Raw genomic sequence first — 18,466 nt, forward strand, 5'->3', positions numbered from 1 at the left:
ATTTTGTTAGTGAAAAAAATATATTTTCATAATATGTTTGATAGTCATGACAATTTATACAAGTTAAAGTAAATAATTAAGGAGCCAAGTCCAGTTTTATTGTTGCTATTTCAGCCTAGTTTATTAATGCCGCTTCCTAACCCAACCCAACCCAACCAACATGTTACTACTTTTGCTAAAGATATTTGTTTGACCAAACTCGTCTAACCTGTTACACATACTCAAGTACTCAACCCACATTTTTCATTTCTAAGATAACATGATAGAGCACTATATTACCTTGCACAGGATACTGCAACAAATGGAATATATCAAATCTGTTTGCACACTATGCAGCTATGGTAACTCGTGTTTTGTTGTCATTTTACTTGCAACATGATCCACATAAATTTAAAAGAATATTTGTTGTTACTCGTCATTAGGGTTGGAAGATGGACTGATCAGGCTAACTAGCAAAAAGATGGGTCAGATAGGATATCAAAACACAGAATGACAGGAACAAATGAAGAGGTGCATATCAGAACACAACCTACTGACAACAGGGTAAATGCAGCCTCCTTCAATAAAATAACCCCAACATATCCTTACAATAACACACCCACACAACTGCAGAATAGCAAAATCACAATAATGTAACTATAAGAAAAGCAACCACAAAATCGTAAAACGAAGTGTGTTACATACAAACGGACATCTGAATTTACGGAGGCATGCAAAATATGAAGGTAAATCGAAATCTCAAAATCCACTCCTGCAAGAAAAAAAAAAAGGAGCCAAAAGCCCAAAACCACCAGATACTTTTACAAAAGTCCAATATATACAAGCATCTTGTTATGAGAAAAACCGGATGATAAGAAAGAAGAAAACTACCATTATACCCATTGAACCATACCATTTCAACCATTGGCAATAATGACAACCATGTCTTGATTGATTGCTCACAATTTTTTTTTGGGAATACTTATAGCCAAGATTACATTTACATGCTAAACCAACCACTTATAATGCAGGGCCCTTAACTCCTTAAGTGTGACTTATGCTACAGTTGACATAGGCGATACCCAGACTTATATGCTACTACTAACTGCACTAGTAGAAACAAGCAAGTATTCAACTTTTAGTGAAAGTGTTTTACCTCTTCCAACCCTCCTTGCTTTATCTGAGCTTGGGACCGGCTGAGTCTATACACATTCGGTAGACCTATGAATACATAATACCAACAAATTAAGATACCAATGAAACACCAGGCATCTGGCAAGAAAACCAACCCAATTGGCGCTGCTACAGAGCCACGCTACTCCACTCATGTAGAGCATTACATTGTACTGTGTGCACCATTACAACATCATAAAACTATACCAAGGTTTACTCCATAAAAATCTACCAACATGGAAACAAACAAAAAAGTGCTGAACACACATCATACATTCAGACCTACTCTAGGTTTATTTGCAAGGCAAAAAATCACACAACATACACGCTCAATAATTGGATGTATTCATCTTCCAGTTTACAGATTTAAAATTGCGGTCGGAGACACTAAGCAGCTATATGGTATTGAAGATGATATGCTTTGAAAATTAAAGAGAGCAATGGTCTCAAGCAAGTCTTGTGAAAGGTCAATCCTTGCATGTCCTATCAGCAAAACTCTAAAACGAAACTAACAAAGTCATACCTCCATTCAATCACCCTATCAGGGACTTGATATGGTTGTTGCCTCTCAAAAAGATGCCAGAAACGCAATCATTATATACAGAAAGAAGTCACAATCCACATGTGTCATCTAAACTATGTATCATATAAGCCATGGCCAATGCCTAAGCTACAAATACATAGCTCCTGGGAAAAGAAGCACATGCACCTTGTTTCAAACAAGCAAAGCTGAATAATAACAGACTATAATTCTGCCAATCTTGTACCACCAATAATAACACAATTAACTAGATGTCTAGATGATAACATTACGTGAACAAAAAAACAAAATATCAGAAGCACAATGAGAAAGATGAGATAGAAGCACACAAAGAGTTTGAAAATGACACTTTCTGCTAACACAAGTACTCCATAGCCTACAAAGCTAGCAGTTAAGCAAGCACTAAAGAAGCACCCTACACTCCTATAGAATCTGCACAATAAAAGATGACAAGCATAACAATAACAGTATAATACAACTTTCAAATAGAGTAACAAAGTACCTAGATAACAAAATTTTAGAAGTAAAATAAAGCCAAGAAGCATCAAACATTTCCGATGAGATCCATGGGGCTATTCTTAGATAGCAAGCATGTGGTACTTCCTCCATTGGACCTTTAATCCTATATGACCGATGCATTTAACAAAGCAAAAAATTAAAGATAGCCTGTTAATACAAGATTTACACACAGAGAAGATGAGAAAGGAAGGAAAAAAATGAACATAATAGAAACAAAGGAGAAAAGACACGTGTTGGTTATCTACCGACTACCATCACCAACAATGATCCAATTATTTTGAGTTCTATCTTGACATGAAGATGTAACCATGTCACGTAATGCGTCTCAGCAAAGGCGAATAAGAGATGGCAAAAAACAGACTGACAAACTGATTACCATTATTACTACTGCAGGAAAACAAATCATTTTAACTTTTAGACTGAACTTGTAAAGAGCCAATGAGCTCTGTAGCCAAGAAACATGTTCCAATCATGCACTCTGAAGATTAACAAACAGCACAAAACAGGCTTCTTGCTAAACCAGCAGCCTCAAGATAAAATACAAGTACGGCAAAATGTCAAAGATGACCTCCAAACAAAGAAAAAAAAATTCATTACAGATAGACTACTAAGCAAACTTATTACATCGGCAAAGTAAGCATTATTCAAAGTGCACAATTGACATAAACTGGTCATAAAGTATATCACTTGTGCCACCGAGCTTTAAAGGTAAACACAAAAAGGAAAAAAAAAAAGTCTCGGTTTGATTACCGATTAAACGGAGGTTCTGACCAGCCTGTAATAGAAGTACACGGAACATCCTACTAATAGTGCATGACTTGGAGCATGCCAAAAAGGAGAGGAAAAGAAAAGCATGACCCGTTAAGACTAGAAAAAAAAACCCATAGAAGCACCACTAATGGTAAATACATATACAAACTGGCAAAACTATGTCTAAATCAACTGAGTTAGCCATTTAGAATCTATCTACAAGTTAGTCCACCCAAAATCACCATTGCAACGGCAAAGCACAAAATACAAACCCATACAAAATGAACCACATAATCACAAAGAAAGCGTGACAGATACACAACGGTATCCGAACTACAGAAGCACACAAAAAATCGAGCTAAATAGAAATGCTCGAAGTGAGATCAAGAACCGTTCAACTCCTAACACATATATACTGCTACATTGCCAATCATGATAGTCGGAACATCATAGCGGACCAAAGAGCGCAAGCCAAAAATATCAGAATGATATTTGGCTGGCTATCCTTACATCTATGGACCAAAAACAATGAATTAATGACATACAAAATAGCTTTCATTTAAGATCAGTTTACTACCAAAGATACCTGGTAAACCATCTAGTCATCACGCAGTGAATCCATAACCCGAATATATCCACCAAAACAAATGGCTTGCCAATCTGCAGCGAAGACTATAACCCAACTAGATATATCCACCATAAAAAACGCCAATCCTTGCATGTTCTATGAGCGCAATCAGAGGCGGAGATAATAACCCAAGCAAATTACAAGCCAAAATCTTACCTTTTTTAAGAAGTCAATGGGACATGATCTGATTGTTCCCTCTCTAAAAGATACCAGAAACCTAACCCTTATGTATGCTACTCGAAGAAATATAAAATCCAATCGTGCCTCACAAACGCATGAAAAGAGAGAAAAATGCCGATGGTAGCAAGGGTCATGGGAAATCCAATAACAAAAATCCAAATAAGCAATATTCTCTTTAACACCTATAAACAATATTGCGATAGTAGATACCAATATAGGAATTAACATGGCGCTACACATTACACCGTTTAAAACAGAGTTGTAGTCAATAATAAGGCCCGGGATGGCAGCAATACAACAAATAGCAAAAATGAACACAATAACAATAACCATACCTGCTGGGGAAGGAACCCATATTTATAACCACAAAATTTGAAGATAGTGAAGAGGTTAGTCACTGCCTCGCTGGGAGAATGCGGCAATAATATTGTGTCGAACAAACACTAGAGCCCCTCATGCTCTGCCTACCCATCGAGAACTATCAGAAACCAAAAGCCTAACAGTGACACACAGATAACAAACAACCCTCTTTCACAGGGGAGGTGTGCCGGCATAGCCTGCTATAAACATGTATTTTCAAAAGTGAATCCAAAAAAAAGTGGAAACATTACCCCATGGTATACAGCAATTGACAGAAACTGGTCAAGAAAGTATCTCGCCTGTGTCACCAAGCTTTTAAGGTAAAAATTAAAGAATGAAGCTGTTGTCTCGGTTAGAATACCAATAAAACTAAGGCACAAAAAAGTGTGTGATGAAAGAATATAGACAACCTATTTCAACATGCATAACCTGCCAGAAAAAGGGGAAAAAAAATATCTTACCCGTGACTGAAACAAAATCCATGTACAGAAAGACCACGAGAAAAAAAGCACAGAAGTACCAATCATCGCAGTTTAGTTGCCAAGCAAACCCAAAAAAACGCAAAGCAAATCAACAACACATTTTCTGTTGACGCGAAAGATCCAAGTGACTTGTGACAACATAACCCAAGCCAACAAGTCAACGAAAGATAAACTAATATAACAATATACACGGATTTTTAATCAGTATAAAGACAACTAATTATAACTAGAGCCATAATCTTGATGAAGCTGTATTATGAAGGTATCCAAATATATATGTAAACATGAAAAGTAACGAGATTTTATGCCTCCAGAGGAATAAAAGGAACCAATAACACAACAACACACAATAGATCTAAAGTTTAATCTTGTTAAACAAGCAAACAACAGCAAAGGTCTAAGCAACTGTCATATGGTCTATACCTAACCGACATTACACTAGGTTAGATAATACATTAAGTACCAGTGGTCAAGGATGACACAAAGTCTTACACATTCTAAATATAAACCCAAAGATTAGTTAGGAATACCATTCGCATGGCAACAAAGGACCGTACTCAACAACCTATCAACAAAACAAAGAACGTAGACCTTCCCCTCTTTCTTACAGAAACTAAATGTAATACAACAAAAAACAAAATGCAACTAATTATGAGTTATGATCGAATAGTTATGTACAATAAAGACTTACAAATGAAAAAGAAACATATTAGCCGCGAAAGGAGACCAAGAACCCAAACTCATATTTTTTCGCAATGGCAAACTGCTGTACTTCTACTCCTAAACGACACGAATGGTTAGGATGTAATCTAGGACATCCGGAATCCCCCACCCCACCCCCCCCCCCCCCCCCCCACCCCCCAAAAAAAAAAAATCAAATGTGAGAAGTGGGACTCAAACCCTGGTAGGAAACCCAACAGCAAAGACCATACCAATGGCCTACCAACCTAAGAAAGGCCTATGAACATAATGATATGTTAAAAACAAGAACATATAAGTACTATATTGCCTCACAATGATGAGTGATGACATCCATCTAATAACAGAATACTATACCACCCAGCTTACAAGGATACACAGGATAGAACCCACAGTCATGCTTTATATATTGATCAACACCACGTATGACAAATTGGTCATGAGCTATTCTGGCAACGCTTTCTGATGACGATGTATCAAACAAAGCATAAACATTGTTTTTACAGTAAGCCATGATGCATAGTGTTATAAAGGTACTTGTATTTAGTCAAACTATCGCAATAAAATAATAATACCTATAATCAGTTTTCATGAACTTCTTGGATAATAACTTGTGAATCAATAACCTAATCAAGCTCTAAAAAATAGCTGTGCAAAATCGACATTCCAATTACAAATTATAAAAAGTAACTAAAGCAAGTAGAACAAAGAAGCCCTTCGACAACCATCCAGTTACAAGGAAGTCACATGAACTGATGGCCATGGATCTTTCTAAACCAACAACAACCTCAATTATAGTGATATGATAAGCTTCAAAAAACTGTAGCTAAAGAGAGCCACTACTAGTAAAAACTTTATCTGTCCAAAGCCTCTAAGCAATAAGACAACCATTTAACTATGAAAGAAACATATATTATACAGAATACCATGGGACCACAAACCTAACGAAGAATTCACAAAACCACAAATCAACGACAAAAACTTATTCCTCAATGATCTAGTCCTAAGTTTAAGAGATTTTTATATACCACCAATCTATTATCAAGAGCTACTTAGACATAAGCAGACAAATTCGTAACTCGACTTTAATAAGAATAAAAACTTTTGATCAGAAAATTTACCTGTTAATATTGATTGAGCACAATCATCCAATTGCAAGGAAATAAGATATAGAGATCACCACGGATAACCTTCTCAGCCAGCACAACCCTACAAAATCGTTGACATTAGATACAAAAAAATAAATTTAAATAAACCCCAAAACCAAAAGAGATAAATAAATAAATAATAACAAATAACAAAAGAAAGAATAACAAAGTATACCCACATACATACAACGAATGAAAAAAGCCCTAATCTTGATGGGAGGAGGAACACTCTAGGCAGTTGTTATCCCCCATATGAAACAGCAAACAGAGAGGAGGCTTCACATTCGATCTCTGTCATACAGGTTGAAATAGTCCATGTACCTCGCATTGAAATAGAATAAATTAAAAACAATCTGGACCAGGGCTGGGGCTTTAGAATCAGGTAATTGCAAGTAATAACCAGTTAACAGTGCAGGAAATCCATATTGTGGCTCAATTGACATGCCAAACTAATATACTATGAAGGTAAAAACTCCGCATGCTTTTGACATAATATGAAATTATCCATTTCTGGTGTGGATCTATTGAAACCAATTCCAAATCCATGTTAATATAGCAAAACAAGCACTTACATTATCAAAATTTTTGAAGATTTTGTGTAGTACTAAATTAAAATCTAGATAATATCGAACAGTCCATTTTTACTCTATCTATTTTAACCTGATCCCATGTTCGTCTGTATACCACAAAGCTAAACTTGCCTTATATCAAGTTTGACTTATTTTTCTTTTAAAACCAAGTCTAGATGATATCAAGTTGCAAATCTTTAGTTTAAATGTTGCACAAGCGATTGCCTGACTACATACGGTTCTTCTAGAATATCTGAAAATTTCAGTAGAATATGTAACCCCAACAAGAAAAGTGTGAAAAATCACATAAAACAGAAGAATTCAAAAGCAACTGCAATGCGCACTACAAGAACATCCTACATACACATGATTAACCCTGAAGTACAAGCCTCAAAGTACATGAGAAGTTGAAACATGTGTTCAGGTGTTCTGATACGGGAATACAAAAGCAATTGAAAATTTCCCCAATACAGAAAATGTCAAAAACACATAAAGTAGGAGAGGTAAAAGCTAAAACAATTCTTGCTACAACTATCATAGATCAACCCTCAAGTACAAGCCTCAAAGTACAAGAGATGCTTAAACGTGTGATTAGGTGTTGTAATAAAGTTGATAATATAGAAGCAATTAAAAAGTTTAGAGCCATATGTAACCCCTTGATTAAAAATATCAAAAACACATAAAGTTGGGAAGTCAAAAGCTGAAGCAATCCTCGTTACAACCACCACCTGAATACACAAGATGAAACCCTCCAGTACAAGCCTCAAAGTACAAGAGAATTCAAAACGAGTGATCATTTGTTGTTGCAGTTGGGAAATACAATAGCAATTGAAAACCTTAAGGACATGTAACCCCATCATTAAAAACATCAAAACCACGAAAACTAAGGGACTTCAAAAGCTAAAGCAATCCCCACTAAAACAACAGCCTAAATACACACAATCAAACACCCAAAGTACAAGCCTCAAAGTACAAGAGTATTTGAAATGGGTGATCAGGTGTTATAATAGTTGGAATATACAAAAGCAGATGAAAATTTTGAACATATGTAACCCCATTACTTTAGATGGAAAAACCACAGAAAGTAGGGGAGTTCAAAAGCTAACGCAATCCCCGCTACAGCAACAACCTAAATACACACACGATCAAACCCTCGAGTACAAGCCTCAAAGTACAAGAGCATCTAAAACGAGTGTTTAGGTGTGCATGTAGTTGGGTAATACAAAAGCAATTGAAAATTTTATAACATATGTAACCCCATTGAATAAAAAATCATCAAAGAAAAGATGGGGAATACAAAAGCAATTGAAAAAGTTATAAGATATGTAACGCCATTAAGTAAAACGTCGTCAAAGAAAATATGGGTGGTAGTCATAAGAAAAATACTTCATACATACCATGAGTTATACTAGGAAACATAGTTTATTAAAATAAACAGAAAGTCCCCATGTCAAGAACGCAATCCTTGGTGCAACATCCTAGAGACACACGATGGACCTCAAAGTACTTTATTTTCCAAATGAGAGATTGATAATCAAAATCTAAACAACCAGGAATACGTAGCAGCGAAGATCAAGTAAAAATTTCATATCTTCAAAGCTTCTTAGAAATAAGACAACCATTTAATTAAGAAAGAAATATGTATTATACAGATTTACCATGGGACCAGGTACCTAACGAAGAATTTACAAAACCACGAATCAACGGCAAAAAGTTATCTAGACCCAGTTTTGAAAGATTTTGATTTACCATCAATTTGTTATCAAGAACTACTTGCAGACAGATTTTCTAACTAGACTTTAATACAAAAAGATATTTTTTTTATCAGAAGTGTTACTATTATTTGAGCACAATCATCCATATACCTTCATTGAATGAAAAAAGCCTTAATCTTGATGGAAAGAATGCAATGTATGTTGAAAAATCCCCTTCCTTTGAGCCCTACACAAATATATTTTGAATATCGAAGTGTTACAAAAAATAAATAAATAACAATAATAACAATACATTGAAAAAAGAAAAAGAAAAAAAGAACCTTTAATCTTGATGGAAAAAGGTATCCTATCGTATATTCAATGTCATCGTTCCTTGGAACCCTAACTGGCGAATCGAACTGATCATCTCAGAACATTAAATTAAAGAAGTTGATAATAGTTTGTAAAAAGCCCTAATCTTGATATAATATCGATGGCCATACGAAGAACCTCAGGATGATGATATGTCGTCGGCCGTTGGGATGGCAGTGAATTTGGGCGGGGGGAGGTGGTGGGTTTGTTTGGCCGTTATTTTACATTGCAGTTACAGTTGGTATATATATACATTCGTATATGTCGGTTTTGGATATCGCGTTCATTAGACGCGGGGGAAGAGCTTAACGCGGGGTTTGTTTAATAGTTTCTTTTTTACAAATTACAATCTTGGGTTGTATATTTTGAACATTTGCTGATGTTTATAACGTATAACTAGCATATTACTCGCGCAATACGGCGGTGGTCGTTGTGGTGATGGGGTGACTGTTGTTGACGGATGTGGTATCGAGTGGTGTAAATTACTAATGTAAAATTAATTGATTTAAAGGGTTAATGGAGATACTTTAAAAGATAAATGACTAATAGTTTAGTGTAGATAAAAATAATTTAAGGGGTACTATGTGTAAATGTTCCACAAATTTCAACATTTCCAAAAATAAAAAGCTATTCTTTTTATAATAAAACTAGATGGGTGCCCGCGCGTTGCAGCGGTACCATTTAAAAAACGGTAGCTAAGTGTGGTGATGATGAATACGGAAGGCGATGGTCTGGGTGTCGGTGATGATGGACATTGTCACACTGGAAAGTGATAGTATCAAATAAAGGGAGACAAAGAAGTAGTGTGAAGTAAACGTGTGTTACTTATTTTAGGGTTAGGGTAATTTAAAGATATTGTAAAAAATGTTTAAAGTCTTAAACCTTATTCTCTTTATAAGGGATTATAGATTAAAAGTTATTCTTTTTGTAATATAATATAGATAAAATAATAATAATAATAATAATAATATATCAAGACTATATTTATTCGTTTCAAGTTACTTGCATTAATATTTGTCACCTGTGGTTCGAAATTGAAGTTTGAATTTGCAAACTACTGTGTGTCCTGATTTATTTTTAATTGTTCATAATAATGTTTAGATGAAAAGATAAAGTTATCTTTCGTTTCATTGTCATTTGACATTGTCCAAGTAAGTTCAAAGTCATTCTTTTATTGTTATATTTTTTTTGTAAGTAACGTCAAAGTCGTTCTTTTTTTAAAAAATTTTTGTGGGCACTTGATCAGATAGTTACAATTTGAAATAAATAAATAATAAGATCATCTAATTCAATTTTTTACTATTTATCAAGCCCAAACTAACCTATCTACATATTATATGGCCCAAGTACACAAGGCCTAAAGTGCCCAAATTTTTGGGCGTCTTCTGTCTTGGAGTACCTTTTAATATTTATATATGCATGATAGTTAAATGATACGAGTACCATATACATAAAATTTAAACGCATTGGTAGGAAAAGTTTCAATCTATTAGATGATTATAGTGACTTAGTAATATGAATCAAATAACAAAGCCAAATAATCATCTAAGATAGTCGGGTTCGGATGCATAACCTCGAGCACTCCTAAATCATATAGTGTGAGTTGTATAATTTAGAATAGGGGTGCCCTATTTGGAATCCCTTTTCGTGGTTTCCTTTCCTTCGGAGATATCTCTGTTGCATTATGTACATCATGATCCGACTCTTCTTCAACTTTGATTTCGGTAATATTATTATCAACAGAAATCTTTTCGGCGTTTACTTTTTTCATATCAGAAACCTGTCCGATGTTAATAATGGAGAAACAAAGTAGTTTAGCAATATAGAAGAAACTATAATATATTTATAAGATTATTCTTTATTAGTTTTAACTCATTGCAATGGTGAGGAAATTATGATTTTGCTCATTAAAATTATTCTTTATTACAATGAGGGTATTATCTTTCTATCAACTTTTTCATGATGGAAAACCAGAGAATTATAATATCTAATCTACGTTTAATTATAATCTTTTTAGCATATATTGTAACACCACACACGAGAATACGAGATACGAAGTTCATTTGTTGGTTCGACACATTGAATGGAACTAGCAAAACGATTTAGTCTACTTTATACTATCCAATAATCAATAGAGCACATTGACAATTTTGACCCATATATGATTTGGGTTATGCTCATTATTGTTGGCTAAAATGAAATGGAACAAAAGTACCTATTGGATTGACAGTGTGGCCCAACGCGTATACTCGAAGCATATGCATCCTAACAAAGTTTGTTAGTGAAATACTCTTAAGTCTTAATATATATTCATATAGTATAAGTTTGATATACTAATTGGTCGATATACTAATTGGTCAAACTAATCCTAAGGGCTAAGGGGGTAACGAAGTCAACAATTAAGAAGCTACGTGATCGATCTCAAGCTAGTTTGAACAAAAGTCACTACTCACATAGTTTTATGAGCCCAACTTTTATAGTTCATTTAATATATCAAGCCGAATAGGACTAGCATATACAAGGATTTTGTGTGCTAAAATCTTAGATATAACTTTTAGAACCAACGAACTTAAAAGTACAACCAAGCTGATAGTTATCATATGAGTTTATCAAGCTGGAGCATGTAAACAACTTCAGCTTGAAACTAACATAACAGAGCATGTATAAAAGAGAGATTAATTACCTTGCACTGGATGCTGCAATAAATGGCATCGATCAAAGTCTGATTGCAAATTATGCAGCTGCGGTAACTATTATTTTGTTGTTCCTTGACTTGAATGTTATCCCTAACCCTCAGGAACAACACCTTGTTTTTATTTGTTACATAACCCTGCATACAATCATTTGTTTATCATCAATTAAACTTTACATTCCATTGAAATTTAATAATAAGGTTATTTAGAAGTTGCTAACCTGAATTCCCGAACAATCAAAGTGTTTCTGGAAATCTGGTCTATTGATTACATTTTGATATATGTACCTACGAATCTGTCATTTATCAATGTGTCACGTATATATTAACAACATAGCATGTTATAATTCTTGCAACATGATCCACATGAATTCAAACGAATATGCATTTGTTACTCATCGTTAGAGTTGGAAGATGGACAGATACAGTTTTGTGACGGGTTGAAAATGATAACATTGATATGGATGGAAATGTGGTTAGTCAGGTTGACCTGAAACAATTTTAGCTTAGAGATATTAATTCATTGAAACTAAACAGTGTGGCAAATTAGATTCTAAATATATGTTATACATATTAAATTCTTCTAGGAAAATGTCAAAGTATTTTCTCACATATTCCACATCAGTAGAAGTATTTCATTTTCTTCATTTTTGACGTCATTAAATAGCAAGCAATCAAGCATTCTCAAATGTTTCTCTATCAAAATCACGGGATAAGTTGTAGAAAAAATTCTTTGGAAACAGGACACTTTCACTAAGTACATCTTCATTGTATTCCGGAAATGTTTTATCAAATTTGGTATAAGAAGAAATCTCTTAGTTAGAAATGACATTGAAATACAATTGTTACTAGAGGCGAGAGTAAGGATCCAAAAGGACCAAAAGCATATATTTGATTGTGAGGTTCTCCATTGATTTTTCCTTAAATACCTATTTAGGTAGCATTGAATGTAGACCTGAATGACTATTTTTGTCTAATAAGACCCTCGTCTTTGGATGGCAGGGGACTGAAAGCACTTTCTGTGATTGTTACCTTTAAAAAAAAGTGACATCAAAAGTCCAAAACACTAAAGTTTTTGATGTACTTTATATATCGAAAATGATGTAACTATGTAAGTTTAATACTGTGTATATCAATGATCAATGTATGTCATTTGAGAAAACATATTGATAGGACTGACTTTTTCTTAGATGTGGCAAATCCAAGATTTTACACATATCCGTCATCTAATATAAATTATAAAAGAACTTTGAATTTCAAGATGCACATACCTATGTATTTAATTATGATATCGGGGCTAGGGTTCCCCATTACCCTTTTTTTATATTTAATTTTCCTATAATTACTAAGAATTCCAATTCAAATCTTCATTTTAAAAATAAAAAAATTCATATTCATTATTGATCCATAATCAAATGCTTAAGGGTAAAACAAATGAAGTAAGGGCTTTAGGCCCCAAGTATCTGGACGGCTTCACATTTTTTTAGTTATGCATATGATTATGTAGAAACAAGAATTAGAGAACTTAAGTTATATCAACTAGGTGACAGATACAAGTTTTTCAAACCTTAAGTTGTGTTGAAAAATTTATATGGTTAAACATCACATAAAAGATTAAAAATTTTGTATTTAATCATATTTAAAAAAAATAAATTTTATTTAAAATATCAATAGTTTTATTACTCGAAAAAGCTCCGTTAATAAGAAATTGATTTAGGCCTCCGAATTGATTTAGCTGCCACTATGATCAATTATCTACGATCATAAAGTTTATGGACCAAATAATTAATTCTACATGCATCAAACAATATTCATGCAATAAATGATTGCTACAATTTAATCATATGCACTAATTAAACAAGAAGCTAGCAACACATATACTTAATCCTAGCAATCAACAAAATCTTAATTAGGTTTGTTAGTTGATATATACAATACCTTGATGTGCTTGTGTCCTTGATGTTTTGAACTACATTCATTACAAAACGATCCGATACAGTTGATGCAAAATCGATCCAACTTATCGTTAGTATGAATAGGGCAATCTTTATATTGCATAATCTTGATCATAACCAAAACCCATGGTGGCACTTCTCCACTTTTTTTCTGCAATTAGCATGAATTAAAAAATTCTTATAACTTAAATCACATCAAAATCCAATTTTAAAAAAATCCAACTATTGATCAAGCTAGAAAACTTAATTAACAAAAGTTATTAGTAAAGTATATATGATTATACTTGAGTTGGCGATCGCATGCGTTTGCTGCCACTTCTGCCGCCGGTGGTAGTGATGGTGGTGGAGGAAATGGTTGGAAGGTCTCCCATTGTGGTGATTATGGCGGTGGCGGGAGGTAAGCTTAGGGTTTCATTAGATTGTTTATTTTTCCCGGGGTAATTAATTATGGTAGTTAGTGGTATAAGAAAATCTTCTAATGATTTTCTTGTTACAAATCGTATCTACTGCTTTTTTGAATTTTAATTACGACAATGTCGCTTGAATTATGGATAATAACGTATTAAGTTTTCTTATCTTTTAAGTAGTTTATTTTTGTTTTTTTTTTCTTCTGAATTCTAGTCATATCAATATGGTTGTGACATAATTTTATAAGTTGCATGCTAAGGTTCATGTAGGTGTACACCATTACACCATTGAGTTATGTCATTCATAAATGTAACATACTAATAAATTAAATTCTTTTTTTCTTGCAACATTTATCAAACTAAATAATTGTTGTATCGATCCCATCACATTGTGTCCAAATTTATAATATTTGTTTGTGATGGAACAAAAGAAACTTTCTTTTAGAAAAAGAAATTATACAAAGTGTACGAAAAGGACCTATTTTAAGGTTGATAAAAATGTTCTTTCGAAAACATGTAATTATATTTTTCTTTTTAGCCGTTTAGGGGAAATCAAGCAATGAAAAAATGGCCTATAACTCGATAAGCACCAGGTAAGTAGGACAATTTGTTAATTGGGCTGACGTTGGGCTTATTTGGCTACAATAATTAACAGATAAATATAAATATGGGCTTGCTGTGAGCCTGATACTCCGTATATGTTTTCTTAGAATAAGAAAGGCTGGGTGGAAATGACCCAATGAGGTAATGGTGACAATGTTGAAACCTGGGCCGAAGCCCGTGAATATAAAAAAGGGGATGTAGATAAGTAGATTGAGGTATTTCTTAACTCTAGAAGGTTAGGCCGATACGAGTGTATCTTTCAACTGATCGACAATGTAATGATTTTATTGTATTCTAGAGTTTAAGCCATGTATGTTTATAACCAAATAATTTCATACCAGTGAATGTACTCATGTAGGTTAATTGAATACACTGGTTTTATATCCAAAGAACTCCGATTTTGGAAATCTATTCTGGACCTCACAAAAGCTTGAGACGTGTATCTGATATAATGTATATTTGTATTTGTATATTTAATTGCAAATATTATACGATTTGAGTCCAACATAAAACACAAACGTGCACATATATAAACCGTAATATGTTATGTGTGCTAGTGTTATGAAGATAGCCACTTTCTTGCCGGTGTAACAACTAACAAGGAGTCAATTTGGTATATATTAAGCAGAAAAGCCAAAAAACATATGATGTTTTCATCACAAATCCACCCAGCATTGACTAAGCAATTTTGTCATCAACTACTAATCTAAATCTCAACAGTAATTAGTTTACATCTATGCGTGTATGGATAATAAAATCAAATATATAAGAAAGATATAACTTTTATTTAATTGGCCTTGTCACACTCATATCACACATCTGTTTGTATGTATCCAATCATATGGATTGTTTTTAGTAAACTATCCATAGATAAATGGGCTTATTGTCCAAAAACACTATTTTATCATTTGTCCAATGTGACAATCTACCTTTTCTTCAGCATTTTAAATGATCTTTTTTAGTTCTTTATTCCTTTCATCCCATGCTGTTAATTTTTTATATGGTCCTAACAAAATTGCTGACCTAATAGGCTAATACATGATAACATGTATGATATTTATCTCTTAATTTTTATTTCTCTTATGTGACAACTTACCTTTCATTTTATCCCTCGTGTCCTATTCTTATCATTTATTTTGTCTTCTTTAGCCATATGTTTTAAAGAAAGTTGCCAAATCAGTAAAAAAGAAAATTGTCACATTAGATAAATAATAATAATAATAATAATTAGGTATAAATATCACGTTTGACATGTCAGCAATTAATGCCGTTAGCTACATAATTTAACTGGAGTTTATGACGAGTAAGGGTGAAAGTAATAAAATATAAATGTAGCCATGTAGGTTCTTTTAATATGTCGAGAGAGAGAGAGAGAGAGGTATATTTTTACATAAGTGACAGATTAAAAATTAAAATAGGTTGGATTTTTCACACAATAAATCCTAAGTAAACGGCATTGTTTTATGACTTTTGTCATGTGCACAATGCATTCTTATACGTATTCCCATGTCTATGGTGCACTTGACCTATCCCATTTTAAACACATTTTTCATTATAACCACGGGTGCATTCGACATTAAAATACAAGATGGCTACGCCTTTTCTAGAGGTAAAACGACGTTAGTTTTGGATTTTGCATATCTAGCTAGTCCTGATCAAATTAGTTTTATAATAGTTAGAAAAGCATATAACTAATATGTGAAAGAATTAAATAGAATGGGGTGCAAAATTATGTCCCAATCGAAAAGAAGAGATCAAATGGAATTTGATAGGTTAAGCTTCAATATTCAAGAATAGACAAATATAATATGAAAGACGACTGACTAGAGCTAGTGTGGCACAAGTGACAAGTCACTAAGTCAGTGTTCATATCCATCCATGGACTCGATATATGAGACCAAGATGCAACTACTTCGTGTTGTTTGTTTCTTATTTTTAAAGTCATTAATTAATCATTAATTAATCACTTCAATTTTATTTCATAATTTCTGTGCATTCAAATGTGCCAAAATAAAACGTTAATAAATAAACTTGTTACAATCTTATGTTTATACGTACTTTAATCATTGATATATCAATTTTTGACACATTGTTCTCACAGACCTTTTATTTCACGTACAGTACTTTAAATGGAAAAATCCATAAAAAAGGTAACTTTTTTATTGAAAATTTTTAAAAATGTGAAGCTATTTAGTTACAATTTCTCAAAAAAGTAACATCGTTAACTTTTAACATCAGAACTCCGTTAAATACCACATCAGCTTGTCATGTCACTAAAAAAGGCTGACTTGGATATCTGACCAGATAAAACCCTTATTTAGCTTTCACTACCTCAAAATACAAACAAATAAAAAATGAATAATGTTTCACCACCTCGATCAACCACAATCCTTCATCTTTAAATCTGCCCAAACCCACCTTACTTTTTGGTCTAAGAATTGTAACCAGAATATATAAACACAAGACTATATATAACTAATCGACTAACCAAAAGTAAAAATAATTTGAACTCTAAAAACTTGTATAATTAATAATCCAACCGTACAAGAGTTCTTGATATACATGTGGATTTCAGAATATATATATATATATAGGGAGAGGTTATTTTGAGAATATCTAAAAAGGAAGAACTTTTAATAACCTTTTATATAAAAGGTGTAATGGTAAATTAGTAAAGTTACCTTCTTTTGAAAAGTCAAAAGCCAATTTTGTGCATATTTTCAGGAACTACATTAATCGATTAACTTAAATTCATATGCTTTAGTAACTTTTCATTCGTAATAACTTTTAAATAATAGCCTATTCATAGGAAAAATCAAATACCAACGTGGTGGAAGCCGGATAAAAAAGAAATTTTTTTAAATAACAAACAAATGTTCGGGAGGAAACACAGAAACTTAATTTTTTTTAAAGGTGTTAACACAAACATTTTTCTATATTTAGATATCAGACATTCATTTTATTAGGTGTGTATAACATTAAATTAAAACATAAAAATTATAATGCATATGTGCTCATAAAACATATATAATTAAAAATAAATAATCATGAGAAATATTTACACTAACCATCTTTATATATGAATCAACTAATCATTTGAAACATTCATTTACAATATTTGGTACACATGTGATCAACAAGCAATCTTATGAAATATTTACATATAAAATTAGGTTTTTTACCCGCACGATTTGCGGTAGTTTTAAAGTTGATGTATTTCTTTTTATTTTGCTGGAAAACAATAATGAGTGAAAATTTTACCATTAAATAGTATGAAATCCGTTGAAAGGGATGGTCCTTATCAATAAAAGTGTAGATTAAATAGGCTATAACGACTGTTGTATAAAGATAAATATTTATTTTTATATATACTAAAAACTATTAATCTAACCTCAATTGACCAACTACGGTCCTCAATTTCTCCAATTAAATTAAATTAACACATGTCTAAAATAATGTACACTTTTTGATTTTTCATTACCAATTTTACACTTTAACCCAATTTAAATTGAGAGATTTACATATATATCGCACTTTGAGATATAATTATATATTTATTCAAAGCATGCTTTAGAAACATTGTATTTATGCATTAAAAACTTGCATTTTGGATATCTCTATAACAAATAAAAGACAATCGTCTTTCAAAAGTATTTTTAGAAAAAATATGATGTAGCAAGTCTACAATTTTACTTAAAAATTCTTTATTTTAATT

At 32.7% G+C, this 18,466-nt stretch overlaps 1 protein-coding gene and 1 long non-coding RNA gene across 2 annotated transcripts; both read right to left on the reverse strand.

Moving 5' to 3' along the window:
• Nucleotides 1-910: 910 nt before the first annotated feature.
• LOC122585581 lies at nucleotides 911-6,966 on the reverse strand. Its single transcript, XR_006321734.1, has 3 exons — nucleotides 6,639-6,966; nucleotides 6,433-6,520; nucleotides 911-1,200 (listed from the first exon to the last, which is right to left on the reverse strand). It is a non-coding gene; the product is annotated as an uncharacterized LOC122585581 (long non-coding RNA).
• A 3,740-nt stretch (nucleotides 6,967-10,706) lies between these two features.
• Nucleotides 10,707-14,112, reverse strand: LOC122592651 (protein RGF1 INDUCIBLE TRANSCRIPTION FACTOR 1-like). Its single transcript, XM_043764937.1, has 5 exons — nucleotides 14,026-14,112; nucleotides 13,725-13,892; nucleotides 12,008-12,082; nucleotides 11,778-11,924; nucleotides 10,707-10,874 (listed from the first exon to the last, which is right to left on the reverse strand). The coding sequence occupies exons 1-5, from the start codon at nucleotides 14,110-14,112 to the stop codon at nucleotides 10,707-10,709; spliced, it is 645 nt and encodes a 214-aa protein (XP_043620872.1).
• Between the last annotated feature and the right edge of the window lie 4,354 nt (nucleotides 14,113-18,466).

The sequence above is a fragment of the Erigeron canadensis genome, chromosome 1 (assembly GCF_010389155.1).
Source record: "Erigeron canadensis isolate Cc75 chromosome 1, C_canadensis_v1, whole genome shotgun sequence".
Lineage (NCBI taxonomy): Eukaryota > Viridiplantae > Streptophyta > Magnoliopsida > Asterales > Asteraceae > Erigeron > Erigeron canadensis.

Bases quoted from the DNA above. Each gene is read 5' to 3' on its own strand.
- LOC122592651 (XM_043764937.1), bottom strand. From the start codon at position 14,112: ATGGGAGACCTTCCAACCATTTCCTCCACCACCATCACTACCACCGGC. The intron at 13,893-14,025 runs GTATAATCATAT...TGCTAATTGCAG, and splicing joins GCATGCGATCGCCAACTCAA to AAAAAAAGTGGAGAAGTGCC. The intron at 12,083-13,724 runs GTATTGTATATA...GATAAATGACAG, and splicing joins AAGGACACAAGCACATCAAG to ATTCGTAGGTACATATATCA.